This window comes from Euleptes europaea, chromosome 5 (assembly GCF_029931775.1).
Source record: "Euleptes europaea isolate rEulEur1 chromosome 5, rEulEur1.hap1, whole genome shotgun sequence".
NCBI lineage: Eukaryota > Metazoa > Chordata > Lepidosauria > Squamata > Sphaerodactylidae > Euleptes > Euleptes europaea.
In genome coordinates this window covers 95,785,311-95,803,576 of record NC_079316.1, presented here as the reverse complement: position 1 = coordinate 95,803,576, position 18,266 = coordinate 95,785,311, and the positions used below count along the sequence as shown (strand labels likewise).

At 42.9% G+C, this 18,266-nt stretch overlaps 1 protein-coding gene across 1 annotated transcript in view; it reads left to right on the top strand.

Moving 5' to 3' along the window:
* The window catches only part of REEP3 (receptor accessory protein 3), an 87,382-nt gene that overhangs the window by 46,968 nt on the left and 22,148 nt on the right, over window positions 1-18,266 (top strand). Inside the window, exons 3-5 of the mRNA XM_056849760.1 lie at window positions 15,570-15,646; window positions 15,945-16,065; window positions 16,341-16,454. Of these exons, the coding sequence (XP_056705738.1) occupies window positions 15,570-15,646; window positions 15,945-16,065; window positions 16,341-16,454 (312 nt within the window). The remainder of the gene's footprint in view (window positions 1-15,569; window positions 15,647-15,944; window positions 16,066-16,340; window positions 16,455-18,266) is intronic.

Here is an 18,266-nt window from a genome sequence, read left to right as displayed (position 1 = left end):
TCAAAATAAAAATGCCGAGAATTTGAAAATAAACTTTAATCATAACTGTTAGTTAAACATTAAACTTATAAAAATATATATTCAAATATTATTCTAATAAGAGAACTTTTAATTGAAAATATTAATTTATTATGGGTTTATAACTTTGTTTTGTGGACCTTAATTTAGTTCTCGCGGACCCCTGGGGGTCCACGGACCCCTGGTTGGGAACCAGTGCTTTAAAGAAATGCCCAAAAAAACACACAATGTTACACCCAAGCACCTCTTTCAGACCCCCCCCAAAAAAACCCTTCTTCTTAACACCAAAAAATCAATGGCTCCAATACTTTAAAAAAATATATTCCTCTTAGCACAATCAAAAGCAGTCTGTCTGATCAATGCCTTTTCTTGCAGGGTGCTCACATGGCCATCTAGTGGCCAAAAGTGGTAACAACACCCTGAAATCCTAGAAGCTCTAGTAAACGTGGCTGTCTGGCCCCGCCCACTTTTTATATCACTCAATTAATAAATAGGACTGCACCCAATCCCAGGGACCTGTCAAAATGAGCTGAGAGGTTTCTGTGATAAAAGGTACCCATTTATAACTACTGATGTTTAATTTCTCTATGGTATCCTACCATAGTGTGAGGGGGTCAACAAGCTCATACTTCCATTTTGATACTTTGCATATTTGTTCATTTTGCATAGGTGAATGAGGAATCGGGCTGAGGTGGGGGAGAGGGATGAGATGATAGCATTGGCAACACTTGGAACCATTGACCAGCTGTGCATCATGGGGGAAAAGGTTGGAGCAGAAAGTGCTCCCTCCATGCTTCCTGCTTAAAGCTTCTTGCAGTCTCCATTGCCAGCCACCTGTTGATGGGTGTGTGTGTGTGGAGAGGAAAGCCACTCCCAACCCCCTCCAGCAAGTAGATGGGTGGCTACATCAAGAGCAGAGAGCTGAAAAGGTGTACTTCTCATTTCAGCCTTCCCTCTGATGTTCAGCTGGCCAGCCAGTGGGTTGGGAAAGGTCTGGCCAGCCAGTGGGTTGGGAAAGAAGGAGGAACCAATTGAGTGGAGGAGATGGAATGGGGAGAAAGGATAGGGACAGATGAGATTTCCCTCCCTCACAAATCTTCCAGTTATCCCACTACTTACATGCAACACTTTTGTCATAGCTTTAATAAAATTACAGGAAACTGGGAAGAAATTAGATTTAGGTTTTGTGGGAGAAATAATGAGAGCTGAAAAGGAGTCTGGCTCCTAGAGCCAGTTTAAGGCCCAGGAAGGTGAATGTTAGAAAATGCCCCAGATGGAAAGCAGCAACAAAGATGGTTGGAGTCTTTAGATAGACTAGAATATATTGGTAGATAACAATAGAACTATAGGCTCAGTAAGCTTGAGAAGGGCTTAGATTAGTGGAACATTAGAGTTTTGACTCAAAATTCTTTGGATAACCCTCACAGAGTAAATAAATAACATCCAGTTGTACATTTTTCTTTTGACTATTTTCTTAACCTAATGATCTACAATATTATTACTTGGTTTGGTAAAGACATGATTGCAGCATCATACCTAAGATGGTACGTTACTACCCAGATAAATGTGACTTTTATGTCGCACTGAATTAGCATTGCTGTTCTGAAGTGAAGACTGCATTGTCCTTATGCATACACTTGATCTGGTTTTCTCTGGGGACAAAATGCATGGCATTTTCTTGCGTACTTCAGATGGCTTTATCTGAAATCAGAGTGGTGGCTGGCAGTATAAAGTAATTTTTGGCTATTTGGGGAAAGAAAAACTAAATGGAGGTAGTTGAATGGATAAATGCTAGCTTTCTGAATGTAGGAAATTTGCAGCCCATTAACTTTGTAAAGTGGACCAAAGTTTGGAGCTATTCTGGTCTGAGTGATTGGAGTAGAGTTTTTTCATATGAAGATTAGTACCATGACTAAGAAGTTGTTGGCACAGGGATCCGGAAGTACTTGTACCCTATTAAGCCTGTTTGTTGCTAAAGGGTGTGTAAAATGACACAAAAGATGGATTTTGCGGAAGTGGTGTATCACTTGTGAAACCTAATTGTAAAAAGCATTTAGTCCTCAACCATAATTTTCATTAACAAACTTAAATAATACTTTTGTTAGAGAAATACAAAGTTGTTTTTTTCCACAGCAGGAATTCATTGGGACAACCTTAACTATTACACTGTCGATATTTCATTTACTCTCCTTGGCCTGAACTGTTCTGCAGTCACTTTCCCCCAGGAATTCTGACATGAGAGCAGTAAAGCTAAATTAAAGCACTCACAATTATTGGTGTTCCTTCACTGGGAAAACTGGTGCCTTTCTGGTCATATTGAGGCTTGTGTTGTGCACTTCTATTTTAGTATCACCTGTTTCACTGCTCTCTTTAAACTTTCTTACTGGTATGGTAGAGAATGAAGCACAAGACTGAACTTTGATTCCCTGATGTGCTAAAATTGCAAAGTGTCTTGTCGTCATATGAAGATTATGTACCTGGACTTTGGCATTTTGCTTGTGTCATTTTGTGAAATGAGGTATTTTGTGACTGTTAGTTCCTCACAGACTGCTGTGGATATGAATAATCAGGCATTTTGGTTCTTTTGGATTCTCGGAACATGCATTTTAAGTACACATTGGAGAAAGGAACGGAAAGTTACAGCAAAGCTCATAATGCTATATATTCCACTGAATAAGCACTTTTCTGCTAGCATGCAAACACTTCTAATATTAAGACTGCAACATCTAAACTTGAATATAAAAATAACTGGTTTTGAATAAGTAGTTACAATTTGAAATGTAAAACTATTTTGTATGCACAGTATACTCAGTATATATAGTGTATCCAGTTTCTTAGATGTTAAGATTCTTGTTCAATTCAAATTTTTGATTTTTGTTCTGCATACACTAGGATAGGTTATTGCCCATTCACCTTTTCTCTGTCAACTGTTAGAACAGACTTCTAGAAGAAAAGATGGTCTAGCTCAGTGTAGGCCTGTGCTTGTGGACAATTGGTATTGCCCTGTGAGGATAAGGTTCCTCTAAGAGATGGTGTTTGTGTGTGTGTGTGTGTGTGTAAAGTGCCATCAAGTCGCAGCCGATTTATGGCAACCCCTTTTGGGGTTTTCATGGCAAGAGACTAACAGAGGTAGTTTGCCAGTGCCTTCCTCTGCAACCCTGGCATTCCTTGGTGGTCTCCCATCCAAATACTAACCAGGGCTGACCCTGCTTAGCTTCTGAGATCTGACGAGATCAGGCTAGCATGGGCCATCCAGGTCAGGAAGGAACAACTGAACAGAGGCCAAGGGAGGAGTGTGGTTATCGGGCAGAAGAGCTTCAGGAGAGCAAGCAGAAAGCCTCTCTACAAATGACATCCTCTGGCTTATAATGTTAATAAAGTATTAATTATAGAATAAAGATTCCTGCATAATTTACCAACCAGAGAACACCATAGACCTGTCTGTCTGGGGACTCTGACAGCTGCTTTTGGATATCCTGCTCAGATAGGGGCCTGTCTGCGAAACTCTTGTCTCCTGCTTTTGAGAATGGTCATTGGCTAGATAGGGTCTGCACATTAAAGGCTCCCTTTGAGCATAATGTCAAATGTGCCGGCATCAGGCAGGCCAAAGGTAGAGTGATGCAGGCCTAAACCCCAGCCTGTGTAGGGTCTCTGCCAAGCTACAATATTCGGTAGTTGGACTGAATACATTTATGGTTTAAATTATCAAAATTCCTATTTTACTAGAATTGTACAATAAAACCAAGAATAAAGTTCAGATAATAGGTCCACAACTGTATATATTAACCTTTGTATACCTTTGAAGGATTAAATCCCTCTTCCAGATTTGCACTACTAGCTCTCTAAGGAAATATTCCACAAAAATATAGACTTCCAATTCCTTTGCTATAAGGATTACAGTTGTTTGATTTTTTTAACGAGATCATTTTCTTGAAATGGTGCTTTTCTTGCAGATAGCATATTACTAAGGGGTCATACTAGATTTGAAAAAAAAAATGGCAATCCCATGCAGAATTGCTCCAGTCTGAGCCCACTGAAATCAGGATTTTGCATCGGATCAAGTGGGCTTTAGCCCATGGAAGCTTATGCTCTAATAAATCTACAGATTTCAGGTGCCACAATATTGTTTTTTGTGTTCACTGCAGTAGGCTAATGCAGCTATCCTACTGGAATTTGCAGTCAGGATTTCTGTTTCTTTAAATGGCCAAATTTTTTGGGGGGCCTTTTATTTTAAAACAGGGACTTAATTTTATATTTTAAAATTTGTATCCTATTAAATTTGGCTCCATGAAGCTTACAGTGTGATTAACGGACATATATGCCAGAATCTTGAATTACACTTGCTTTAAAGCCAAGCTATTTTCCCCGTATTTCCTTGGCATTGAAGTCTTGTGTTCAGTCTGCAAAGTTCACATGAAGGTCAGTTTTTCAGATAAGACAGCCCATCAGTGTAGTAACTTTAGCTGGCGTGTACACTAATTTAACGCTGTTCCTTCAGGCTTAAAATACCCACTAATTCCTTTGAGAGTTAAGCTTAGGATATCATCACATGACTAGCGTTCTGTTCAATCTCAATGCTAAGAAGTCTGTCTAAACCTGAAGAATTTCAAGGCATAAAGGGAATGAGAGAGGTCATGTTTCAAGACATGAGCTCATAAATAGTTATTAAAATTGATGTAACAGGCAATGCTGTCCACTGATTAAGCAGTTTTAAGTAACCTACCTGTGTGTTGTGTTAAGTGCCGTCAAGTCGCTTCCGACTCATGGTGACCCTATGAATCAGTGTCCTCCAAAATGTCCTGTCTTTGACAGCCTTGCTCAGATCTTGCAAATTGAGGGCTGTGGCTTCCTTTATTGAGTCAATCCATCTCTTGTTGGGTCTTCCTCTTTTCCTGCTGCTCTCAACTTTTCCTAGCATGACTGTCTTTTCTAGTGATTCTTGTCTTCTCATAATGTGACCAAAATACGATAGCTTCATTTTAGCTCCTAGGGTCAGTTCAGGCTTGATTTGATCTATAACCCACTGATTTGTTTTTTTTTTTGCAGTCTACGGGATCCGTTGTACTCGCCTTCAACACCACATTTCAAAAGAATCTTCTTTCTTCCTATCCGCTTTCTTCAATGTCCAGCTTTCACATCCATACATAGTAATAGAGAATACGATGGCATGAATTAACTTAGTGGCCAGTGTCACATCCTTACACTTTAGAATCTTTTCTAGCTCCTTCATGGCTGCCCTTCCCAGTCTCAATCTCCTGATTTCTTGGCTGCAGTCTCCCTTTTGGTTGATGATGGAGCCAAGGAATAGAAAGTCTTCAACAATTTCAGTTTCCTCGTTGTCAAACGTAAAGTTGTATAATTCTGTAGTCATTACTTTTGTCTTCTTGATGTTCAGCTGTAGTCCTGCTTTCGCATTTTCTCTTTTAACTGTCAGCAGTAGTCGTTTCAAGTCTTCGCTATTTTCTGCCAGTAGTGTAGTATCATCAGCATATCTCAAATTGTTAATGTTCCTCCCTCCAATTTTCACTCCACCGTCATCTAAATCTAATCCAGCTTTCCTAATGATATGTTCTGCGTATAGATTGAAGAGATAGGGAGATAAAATACATCCTTGTCTAACACCTTTGCCAATTGGAAACACCTATTTCCTTTAAAACCAGCCATAGCTTTTCGTGATCCACACAGTCAAAAGCTTTGCTGTAATGTATGAAACACAAGCTGATTTTCTTCTGAAATTCTCTCGTATGCTCCAGTAACCAACATAAATTTGCAATATGATCTCTAGTGCCTCTTCCTTTTCTGAATCCTGCTTGAACATCAGGCATTTCTCGTTCCATATATGGTAACAGCCTTTGCCTACCTACTGGCTAATAAATGCCAAATCAATATTTGCATCTTTTTGAGAAATATAAAGTATGAGCAAGCTACCACGTATTCTTGGAAGTAAAGGAGATACAAACATATGAATTACATCTTTTGGGCCTTTTAAATTTGAGGTGGAAATGGTTTTTTTTTCTTCTTTTTTTGATGCTTCAAAAATTAGTTGTGTCGAATTAAATGGTTCTGTACTTTATTTTATTTTTCTTGACTGTTACCAGTGGTGGCTTTTTGTTGCAGCCTGTCTTCCAGTGATGAAGACTGAGATTAGAAGTGTTTGCCTAACAAAATAACAGAAATATTCTGACTTCTGTTTTATATGCTTGGAAGCAGAACGGTGGTTATCATATGCTAACCATCATTAAAGTTGAGATCTTCCCCCCCCCCCCCAATCTACAACCTTGTCTAATACTGGAAGGCCAGGTTTCATTTAAAAAACAAAGTAAAATAGCATCTGACTATTTTTGCACTTGCGTATATAGTGTGGATAGGAATAGATTCCTTCTGTCCTCCACTCTGAAGTATGAAATCTGACATCAGTCTGTGTAGGAACTGTAGAATAGATAGATTAAATATAAGTGGGAGCAAATCCTTGAACTTAATACTGCAGTTCACTTTTCATGTCGCAAATGCCATAGACAATTACTTAAATAGTGACTACAAACTGGAGACACTTCTCTTGCCCACCAGACATACACAGTTTGAGAATGTTTGCTCTCTTTAAAAGTACCCTGGGAGGCCCAGCACAGCATTTCAGCCAGTCTGTGCTCCTCCATTCCAGCTGTGCCTGGTGCTGTTCAGTATGAGAGTGGATGTTTTGGCCATGAAATGACAGGGTTACCCAGTGGAGAGGCAGCAGCTCTGATTAGCCTAAGGGTAATTTGCCATGACTCAAGCTGCAGTCTGTGCTAGTGGTACTTAGCCACATTAAATCTCTGCACCTTTCTGCCCTAGCTTGCTGAAAGACAAAATAACCAGACTACTTTCTGCTGCATTTCAGCACCACAACTGAAGGTGGCCGGAGGGTAGTACTGCAGCTACCAGCTTGACTAGGGTCTTATGGCGCAAGAGGCCAGTAGGATTTCACCTGCCCCTCTAAAGTTGCTTAGCCTCTCAGTCTGAGCAACTCATTGTTTAAACACAGACTGAGCTCCTTTGTCACCACCTTCTGCTTCCTGGTTCGACAACCAGTTTGCCCCCAGCAGGAAGCAAGAACAGCCATGAAATGGGCCAGTTACACATCTCTGCCATACGTAGTATGTCTGAACAGAAGGAAATTGTTCCTACAGCTGTTGTTTAGGCTCTAGCCTTTCAGAGAAAAGTAGCAATAGCAATAGTATAGTATCAATTTCCTTTCAGGTAGAGATCACTTCATACTTCAGTGGCTTTCAATAATGAAGATACGAAGGTCATGGCACTGGATGTTGAGCTTGCTTTTTCTCTCTGTTGAATGAACAATTCAGCTCTTTCATTCCTTGTGGAAGGCAGTTCAAATTTGCTGACATAGCATGTGGCATGATCTTCATTGGAAGGTGTGATTTTATATGGCATGTGGGGGAAACATATGTTTAAATGTTCCCTCACATGTCCAGTTAGCATGTTAATGGAAGGGTTTTGGCTTAGCCACCTTCCTGACATGCTGCCTTTTCTATAGCAGGTCATATGGAGATACGTAGAGTCTTGGGGCTTAACTAGAACTTACAGGGATAACAAAGGCTTTTTTTGTTTTGTTCTAGGAGCCAGCCCCAGAATGTAAATGCCAGACTCATTTATTCATTTAGAATGTGCCTTTTCACCGACTCAAGGCAGATTGCCCAATTAAAAACAATGCAGTAAGAGCAGCACAATGCATACAAGCAACGCAGTAAACAAAATTAGACAACTACATTCAGTGAACAAATAAATGAAAACTGCCTAAAATTTCAGACTTTAACTATGACCGTATGTCCTTTATGAAAGTTTCTCCTGAACAGTTCCTTTTTGCACGTTCTGTAGAATGAGGAAAGCATTGGGAGCATTTCTGACCTTATCAGGTGGGACCCACATCCGCAGTTGTTGATCTTCCCCCTTTTTGCAAGATAACACTTTCAGAAGGCTTTGCTCAGGAGAGCAACACTGCCACAGCAGGGGATATTTGGAAAGCTTCTCTTTCAGATATATAGGCCCTAAGCCATAAAGTGGTTTGTAGGTGATGAACAGTATTTTGAATTGAACTTGGAAACTAACTGGTAACCAGTGGAGCAACTGCAGAACAGCAGTGTGGCACGTGCCAGGAGGAGAGCTTAGGAACCACTGAGGCCTAGCTGCTTTGGAGGGCACAGTGGGTTAGGTCCTGCAGCCTGTTCTGGCCTGCAGGCCCTAACCTACCACGTCCCCCAAGGCATCTGGGCCCCAGTGCCTCCTGAGTTTTCCTTCTGGCACGTGCCACCCACCTGGTTTTCCCAACACCAGGAGGGGCTTCTCTCTCTCTCTCTCTCTCTTCATCACCTGGCCTTTGTAGGAATTGCCCACAGAGAGGGCGAGGACATCCAGATTCTTCGCCCGGTTTTGAGGCCTCTCTTCTGTGTCTCCAAAGAAAAATGAATTTCTTCACAGGAGTAATATGCATTCTTTGCTGTGGCATTCTGTACCAGCTGGAGTTTCCTAGATGTCTTCAAGGGGTGACCTATGTAGAGTGTGTTACAATAGTCTATTGTCAAAGCTACTGTAGGATGGTTCCATGTGGCCAGATTGGCCAGATAAAGTTAGGAGGCCATCCTACAGGCTCAACAAAGGTGGAAGAAAGCATTTTCTAAGACAAAGTTTGACTCAGAATGGGTTGGGTCCAGACTAAACTGGCAGTTTCTGTTGATTCCACCTTCCTGATGCAGATGTACCTCATGGCTTTCCTCAGGGTCCCCTATCCTCCAGAAATAGCATTTTGTAGAAATCAGTGGTCTGCAATGAAAGGAGGGAGTCAAGAAAGTTCCATTCTGTGGACAGAAAATTTAGTCTGGATCATCGTCTGTGGTATGAAGCTTTATGCAAGACAATCTAGAGTGTTAGCGAACAATAATTCCTGTGTAGGCTCTAAACATATTCAACAGTTTAAAGGATATAAAGTAGAGTGCATCAGAAAGAGATTGCAGGTAGCCACATTGGTCCAAAGCAAAATCAATAAACAAAAGCCACATTATACCTTTGATTAGGACCAATTAAAATGATGCAAAACAGTGTGTAAACCTTTTTTTTTAGTTCTCAAACTCTTCATCAAGCTGGATGGGTGAACTGGATTTGTTTCCCCACTCCTACACACGAAGCCAGCTGGGTGACCTTGGGCGAATCACACAGTCTCCGCCTCACCTACCTCACAGGGTGCCTGTTGTGGGGAGGGGAAGGCACTTACCTGTCCTGTTGAATTCTATGGAATTTACTTATGAGTAATATGCATAGATTGCGCTGTAAGGCATTTATACGTTTACATTTCAGGAACATGCCAAGCACAAAATATTGTCGAAGGTTTTAACGGCTTTTTCTTGTAGGTTATCCGGGCTGTGAGACCGTGGTCTTGGTATTTTCTTTCCTGATGTTTCGCCAGCATCTGTGGCAGGCATCTTCAGAGGAGTAACACTGAGAGACACTGTCCTTCAGTGTTACTCCTCTGAAGTTGCCTGCCACAGCTGCTGGCGAAAGGTCAGGAAAGAAAATACCAAGACCACAGTCACACAGCCCGGATAACCTACAAGAACCAATGCCAAGCACAATTTTATACACTAATTGACAATTGATACATTTTTGTTAAAGCAGTAAAAAGTTCAGGATTGATAATCATCATCAATATAATTCTCACCATCGCATACTCTGTAGATACTTAAATCCAAAAACTGGAGCCATGAACAGATGAGATGGAACTTTCTACAAACTTGAGAAAAGCCCCAGGTTGCGCAAAAATAAATAAAAAAACCCTCTAAAATGATACATTGGGATTAAAACCCTCACATTATAGAATGATAGAAACAGGACCTGTAGCGCTTGGCAACTACAGCAGTATAGCCAGCCTTGAAGCCTTGGCTTCTATCAGTAAAAGGTAGGGGCAGGGCCCTTCCCAGAGCTGTTCTGGGAGGACTCATTAGTGCCAGACCTGGCAGCAACCACCAGGCAACTTTTTACCATACAGCTTGAATGACTCACTCAGGCCTGGCTGCTTGCTACTGTTCAACAGCAGCCCCCATCCACAAAAGCTAGTATGGTGTAGTGATTAGTTTCAGATGAGGAAGTGGGAGATCCAGGTTCAGATGCCCACTCTGCTGTGGAAGCTCACTGGGTGACTTTGGGCCTGTTACTTTCAGCCTAACCTACCTCATAGGGTTGTTGTGGGGATAAAGTAGAGGAGAATGATGTAAACTGCTTTGGGTCCCCATTGTGGAGAAAGTTCGGGCATAAGTGAAGTAATAAATGCAGAAGGAAGCAGGGAAAGTTGAGGGGCTTTCCAGGAGGATGAAAAGAAGAAATAATCCGAACTGTCTGAGCCACCTGTCCTTCCCGAGCTGAAGTTTCCCCTGCAGCTCCACGTCCAGCCAAGGAGGAGGTGACTCGGATGGGAGGCAAGGACCGTCGGAAAAGCACGAGTCCCAGAGGGAAACGAGGAACCACAGCTCTCAACCTCAAGTCAACCGGCTGGGAAGCGCCAAGTACTGCCCCACTTGACCCAACGGGTTCTCGGATTACAAATGTGCCGGTCCCGTCCCAAGACAGTTTATCGGCCTCGGAGGGAGAGGAGACCTGGGACCTGCAGGCAAAAAACATCCAGGGTCTGCTGTAATTGGAGCTCTGCAGCAGACCTCTGCCAGGGAAGAGTGGGGAGCTCCAGTGATGGTGAGCGAAATGGGAGAGACTCTGTTTCTAGACGTTGTTTTACAAAATCCCAAAGGGCCCCCCCCCAAATTTCCGTGGTGGCTCTGATAGACTTGGGGTGCAGACGGTCCTTAATTGATGAAGCCACCTTTAAATCCTTAGGGGTGAAGGCAGTGGACTTACCCCAAGCCATCCACTTCACTCAGATGGATGGCAGCGAACTTAAAAACGGCCCCGTTAGCAAGCTCACGCACAGGGTGGCTCTGGGAGTTGGATCCCACTGGGAGCAGATCCATTTTACCATAGTACCCAGAATACAGTACCCAGTCATGCTTGGGGTGAACTGGCTGCAAGGGCACGGCCCACCATAGACTGGGTGAACAGGCGGATAGCCTTCATTCAGCCACAGTGTGACTGCCACCGGCGAGAGGTGGCCATGCGAGGGTGCGCTGCGATGGCTTCTTTGGATCGGGACCTTACCCCCCCCCCCCAACTGCCGAAAGAGTACCGCCAGTTTGCAGATGTATTTAATGAACAGGACTGTGATGTGTTACCGCCTCACCGAAAGATGGACTGTGCCATTGAGCTGGTGGGGGAGGGGAAACTTCCAAAGGGAAAGATATACCCCATGAGCCCAAAGGAGAAGGCAGTGCTGCGGGAGTTTTTGGACAAAAACCTAGCCCACGGATTCGTTCGGTCCTCTTCGGTGCCTTGCTCAGCTCCCTCATTTTTCGTGCGCAAAAAGACGGGCGATCTTCGGTTGTGTATTAACTTTCGTAGGCTAAATGTAGTCACCCAGACTAACGCCTACCCCCTTCCATTGATTCCAGATCTGCTCAACCAATTAAAGGAGGGTCACATCTTTACTAAGCTGGACTTGGTTGAGGCTTATTATTGAGTTCGTATTCGAAAAAGAGACGTGTGGAAGACGGCTTTTTCTAGTTGCTTCAGAATGTTTGAATATCTGGTCATGCTCTTTGGACTCCCCCCCCCCCCAGTATTTTCATGCAATTGATTAACGAGATTCTACATGACCTGCTGTTTAAAGGAATGATTGTTTATTTGGATGATATTTTTATTTATTCGAAAACGTATGAAGAGCATGTGAAATTGGTCAAAGAGGTATTGGGGCGCCTCCGGGACAATCAGTTGTTTGCCAAATTGTCGAAGTGTGAGTTTCACCAGGACAAATTGAGCTTTTTGGGGTATGTGATTTCACATAAGGGACTTGCCATGGATCCGGAGAAAGTACGGGCGGTACTTGAGTGGGAGCCGCCCACCACCCGCAAACAGTTCAACAGTTTTTAGGATTCACAAATTTTTACAGGGGTTTTCTCAGAAACTTTGCTCAGATTGCCTTGCCTATCACAGATTTGCTAAAAACTAAGGGGAAGGGAAGTTCTGCCAATCAACCCTCGTCTCGGTTGGATTGGTCGCCGGAGTGTCAGCGGGCTTTTGACACACTGAAAAAGCTTTTCACTTCAGAGCCTGTTCTCAAACACCCCAACTGTGAGAATCCCTTCATTGTTCAGGTGGATGCCTCCGATGTAGCCATGGGGGGGGGGCTCCTCCAACCGTGTGCATATTTCTCCAAAATGTTTTCACAGTCGGAACTGAACTGGCCCATTTGGGAAAAGGAGGCGGCCGCAATAAAATGCGCTCTCACGGTGTGGAGGCATTTCCTGGAGGGGGCCGACGTTCCGTTCAAAGTGTGGACAGACCATAAAAACCTAGAGGCTCTGAAAGGGACTCACAAACTCACTGCCAAACAAGTGCGCTTGGCTGAATTATTTTTCAAGTTTTGTTTTGTTTTAAAGCATGTACCCGGCAAGCAGAACCACCTGGCAGATGTGCTCTCCCACCTCCCCCAGTATCAAAGTAAAGTGGACCGTCCCATGGACTCGCTCTTTACTCCGGAGCAGCGGGGGATTTTGCCCGGACTGGCAGTTCTCACCTGTTCACAGGCGGGGAAAACAGGCCCCTTGGAGGGGGTACCATACTCCTTCAGACCTGCATTTATTCAAGCGTGTCAGGCAGAGGAAGCCATGAACAGTCTGCCTGACAAAATGGTTCAAAGGGACGGGTGCTGGTTTCGGGAAAACAAATTATACGTCCCCACGACTCTCTGGAGGGAGGTGATTGGTCGGGGCCATGGGTCGAAGGTAGTGGGACATTTTGGGTTCGTCAAGACCTTGCACCTTTTGTGCCGGCAGTTTTGGTGGCCGGGAATGAGGTCGGACTTGGACTCTTTTATTCGCAGCTGTCCCACTTGTGCCTCGGCCAAACAAGTGATGGGGAAACCGCCCGGACTTTTAAAGACTCTGGAGACACCTTCAGCTCCTTGGGAAGTTATAGCCATGGATTTCATCACAGATCTCCCTCCCAGCTGGGGGAAAACTGTACTATGGGTGGTAACGGACCTTTTTTCTAAGCAAGTACATTTGGTCCCTTGCACGGGGCTTCCCATGGCTCAGAAACTGGCTCATATGTTTGTGTCACATGTCTTTAAATATCACTCCTTCCCGCGTAAGGTGGTCTCCAACTGCGGCCCACAATTTGTGGCAAAGGTTTGGAGGGCTTTTCTTAAGTTGGTGGGGGTGGAACAAGGTTTGTCCAGCGCTTATCACCCCTAGACTGATGGTCAGACGGAGCGGGTCAACTCTGTACTAGAATGTTGCTTACGTTGCTATGTAAACTACCATCAAGATGATTGGGTGGATCTTTTGCCTTTTTCTGAATATGCTTATAATAACTCTGCTCATCAGTCCACAGGGTTTAGCCCTTTTCAGGTGATGTATGGTAAAGACTTCGGTCCCTTGGGAAACTTGAGTCTCTTGGGTGGGGAGACAGATACCGAGGTGGGTGAATGGGTGAACATAGTGCAAAACACCTGGCCCTGGTTGCAAAAGAACCTGGAAAAGGCCAAGAACCGGTACAAGGCTCAAGAGGACACACACCATTCTCCAGGGTGGGACATCAAGGTGGGAGACAAGGTCTACCTGTCCACAAAAAACCTTCGCTCCCCTCGCCCGTGTAAAAAGCTCAGTGAAAAGTATGTGGGGCCTTTTTCGGTGTTTCGGCTCATAAATGACGTCACTGTGGAACTCGATCTTCCTAAGTCTTTGAAAGGTATTCACCCAGAGTTCCATATCAGTTTGTTATAAAAGTATGTGGCTGCCCCCGAGTGGCATCCCGAACCTGCCCCAGGTTCCCCGGTGTTGGTACAAGGTGAAGAACATTTCAAGATTTCCAAAATTTTGGACTCTCGGGTGCGTAATAAGACCCTACACTACCTGGTATGTTGGAAACATCTGGGTCCCAGTCATGATGAGTGGGTGGCGGAACACCACATAGCTGCCCCCCGCCTGGTCCGTCAGTTTCATGAAGCCTATCCTGAAAAGTCTTGTCCGTCGTTAGGGGAGGTGGAGGGGGCCTTAAGGGGGGCAGAATGTCAGGTTCTTCACCGAACATAAGATCCAGACGGGCTCTTGACATGAATTCAGGCCACGTTCTGGCCACAAGTCAAGTCCTTGGTTCCCAGGGCTTGGAAGCTCTTGTGTATACTTCGTTAGTGCCTGTTATCACAGCTGTGGCGTGTTGTGTCTTCATTCATGGGAAATGCCTATCTCCCTGTTGCCTAGCAATGTTTATCTTATTCTCTTGTCCCAATGCTTTTAAGCAGGTAGCCTGTACTAGCTCTCCATTGCTAACCTTGCCTGCGTGCAGTTCTTTTAATTTGCTTTTTAGTTCCTAATAAAGTTTTACTGCTTCAGATCTACCTGTCTGGATGAGTATGCTTGAGGGATGCTAAAGGCAAACGCCTGAGACTGACAGTAGGGAGGGGAAATATGGGAGAAAGCGAGGTGCCCCCCACAAGTCCTGAAGTCCACCACCATTCAACTAGCTCAGCTAGTACTGGGCAATTGGGCCTGACATGGCGACTGGTACAACACAATCATTTTGACAGGCAAAGGTTTCTGGGGGGAGAGTTGAAGCTGAAAATGGGGGGTGATATATGTAGGTAGGCTGGTGGGTGAGAAAAAGGCAGGAAAAAGGGAAAGGCTATATAGGGATTTTCAGGGAAGGGAAAGAGAAAATCGTGAGGGAGGGGAAAATGAGAGGCCCCCTGCAGGTCCCCAGCTTGTGGATACTTATTTTTTCAGCACAAAAAATTATGTGTTCTAGAAAATAAACCTTTCTCCCCACCACTAATAGCTTCAAATTTTATATCCCTGTTTTATACCCCTGTTGCGAAGAATACTCAGCAACCTCACTAAACTTGTTAGTGATATTTTTTTGGATTAGCATGAAAGTTAAACTGGTATAACAAGGGAGCTTTTAGCTGAGAGAACTTGCTAGGTCTGCTTCATTCACCACTGCTGCTGAAATGAAATGTATAGCAGTTCTCAATTAGTAAGCAAATTGTTAAGGCTCTCTACATGATTTTGACTGTATTATAACCTGGTGGGGTTATATCTGGGTTGATGAAGTGTGTGTTCATCTTTGTAAAGGAAAAAAACTTGAATGATCATGTTTTCGCTTATTGCAATAAACTAATGGCAGTACAAGAACAGTGGCTTCTTGGGATGTGTTGGAGGCTCACATGACAGCAGAAGTTGGCCAGACTGTCAGAGATGCTTTCATGCAGGCGGGAACAAAAGGTTTTTGAATCTTGTTGTCTGCTGCTTACACTTCCAATCCTTTTAAAGAACATAATGACAAAAAACAAGAATTCATAGTTTGACCTGTGTTGAAATATGAATACAGCCAATTGTGTGTGTGTGTGTCAGATGTATTTAAAACTAAAATGGATCAGCTTAACTGTTTTCATTCTTTCTCAGGTGCGGTGGATGATGTACTGGATTGTGTTTGCACTTTACACTGTTACTGAAACAATAGCAGACCTAATGATCTCTTGGTAAGAGCCATCTGAGCGCTAAACATAATACAGCTATAATGTATTTGTGACATACAAAGTAGGCATTTAATGATGTCAAAGATCGTATCAGGTTATCCTGTGAAGCGTAGAGTTATAATGTAACACTTTTGCATTTGGTTTATGTACTATAGAACTAGTATTCTCCCCATGAGCCCTGAATTTTTTTAAAAAAATGCTTAAAATGTCACCTTGGGTGCAGTGCAAAGCTAACTGAAAAAGCATAGTTGGTTTTTAAGAGCGTGTAACCTGATTCTGGACTCTGATTTATGTATTGCAGGTTTCCACTGTACTACGAACTGAAAATTGCTTTTGTTATTTGGCTGCTCTCTCCATATACTAGAGGGGCGAGTTTAATTTATAGGAAATTTCTTCATCCCCTTCTTTCTTCAAAAGAGAAGGTGAGACTTTCTCTAGGATTGTATAAAATACTTAAATGCACATACTGCTGGAGCAAAGGGGTATTTTTTTAAGTGTGTGTGTGTGTGTGTGTGTGTGTGTATGTGTATATATATATATATATATATATATATATATATATATATGTGTGTGGTGGGGAGAGAGACCTGCAGTAAAACCTTGTGTTTAACGCTAAGAAATGTATATGTTGTGGATTGTAGATGTCAGATTAGATTCATGTCTGTCTTATGGTGATTTTTTTTCTTTTTCCCTTTAGGAGATTGATGAATATATTGTGCAAGCCAAAGAACGTGGCTATGAAACTATGGTTAATTTTGGAAAACAAGGTTTAAATTTAGCTGCTACTGCTGCAGTCACTGCAGCAGTAAAGGTAAATATTGCATATTATTTGTTCCGTGTAAAAATATAGTGTGGGTACACAAAGAAAAGCTGGGTGACTTATTCTAACAGCATGTTCTAAAAGTGTGTTATCTTTTTAAACACTGAATCTATTATGACTTTTTAATGGTGAAGATGACCCTTTCTCTCTCTCTTGTTGCCTTTTCTTGCTGGTAATCACACTCCATAGGATTTCTGGCCTCTTTCTGCTGTTTTCCTTCAATCAAGTTGAGGTAATTGCTTGTGGAAAATAAAGCATGGAATAATGCTACTCTCCATACAAGTGGGAAATGGACATGAATCCATACAGAGCTCTTGTTTTGTTTTTGGAGTAAAATATTAATTCCACTACATCAACTTTTGCTACTATGGCTTGAAGTTGTATAATACTAGGAAGTGTTAGTTTGGCTGGGCTGTTTGATATGGACTTGGAGGTCCTCCTGGCTTCCTGTAACTTACCCAAAGTAATGACCGGCTCAATCCTTACTGTAATGCAGGCATGTAGCTAATAGTCACTAATACTATTATTGTCTTTTGTAACTACAACAACATAGAAAAAGTACCTATGTACCACTGAGCACATGTTTGACTGGAATGGAAGGTAAAACAGCATTTCCCGTTTTACCTTCAGTGAATCTGAATAAGCAGAAGGCAGTTTTGGGTGGGTAGCTTCGGTCTCCTTTTCTTGACATATAGGAGTCTGGGTAAAGGTATCATTGGGGTGGAAGATGGCATTTCCTTCACAATGCCAAATGTTCATGCTATATAGACTTTCTGATGAACTCTCACCACATTTCTTCATGTCAGTGGAGATGGCAAGAGAAGTCTACGAGAACTCTACGAGAGCCTGTGCTGCAAGAACATTTGGGATTTTGATGGTGCTTCCAGGAGTGCCTGATGAAAGATTGGGGTAGGGGAGACGTTCTGGAGATCTCATAAGGGAGCGATCCCTTGTGGTCTACCTTGAAAAATTAATCCTAACTGGAGGTAGGTCATGGTAACAGCCAGTACTCTATTTGCCATTGTGGCAGTGAAACTAAATCCCCTATTCACAATATACAAAAAACGGGGGGAGGGGAAAGAAATCCAACCTTTCCCCCTTTTTTAACAGCCAGTACTCACCATGTACCAAAGACTGGCAGTTCAATTATTATTGTATTTTAATACAGTTGTAAGTACATATACAAACTTCATATGTATTTATCTGGGGAATTAGATAGCTACAACCACATAAAATACTTTGAATAGTGAAAGTATTTTCTTTAGCAGGCTGAACTGAAGATTTAATCTGTTAGCAGCTCTTATAAATGTTGAGAAGGAACTCCTTTAGTGGTAGACTTGTGTGTATTTGTGAATACTGGCATGCAAAAAAAGGGTTTATAGCAATAGAGTTTTCTTTTCTACCAGATACTTGCAGATTTATGACAATTGTTTACAATGCTGATCTGATTAACTTTGAGGAGGTGAATTGGTATTTCAGCTCACCTCCAGATATGGGAATGTCTGTCAAATAGGTCTGTCTGTGCTTGGTATGGAAGCCAAAGATTATCCTACATTGGTTCTTGTAAGTTATCCGGGCTGTGTGACTGTGGTCTTGGTATTTTCTTTCCTGACGTTTCACCAGCAGCTGTGGCAGGCATCTTCAGAGGATTAACACTGAAGGACAGTGTCTCTCAGTGTCAGTGTTAATCCTCTGAAGATGCCTGCCACAGCTGCTGGCGAAACGTCAGGAAAGAAAATACCAAGACCACGGTCACACAGCCCGGATAACCTACAAGAACCAATGAACTCTGACCGTGAAAGC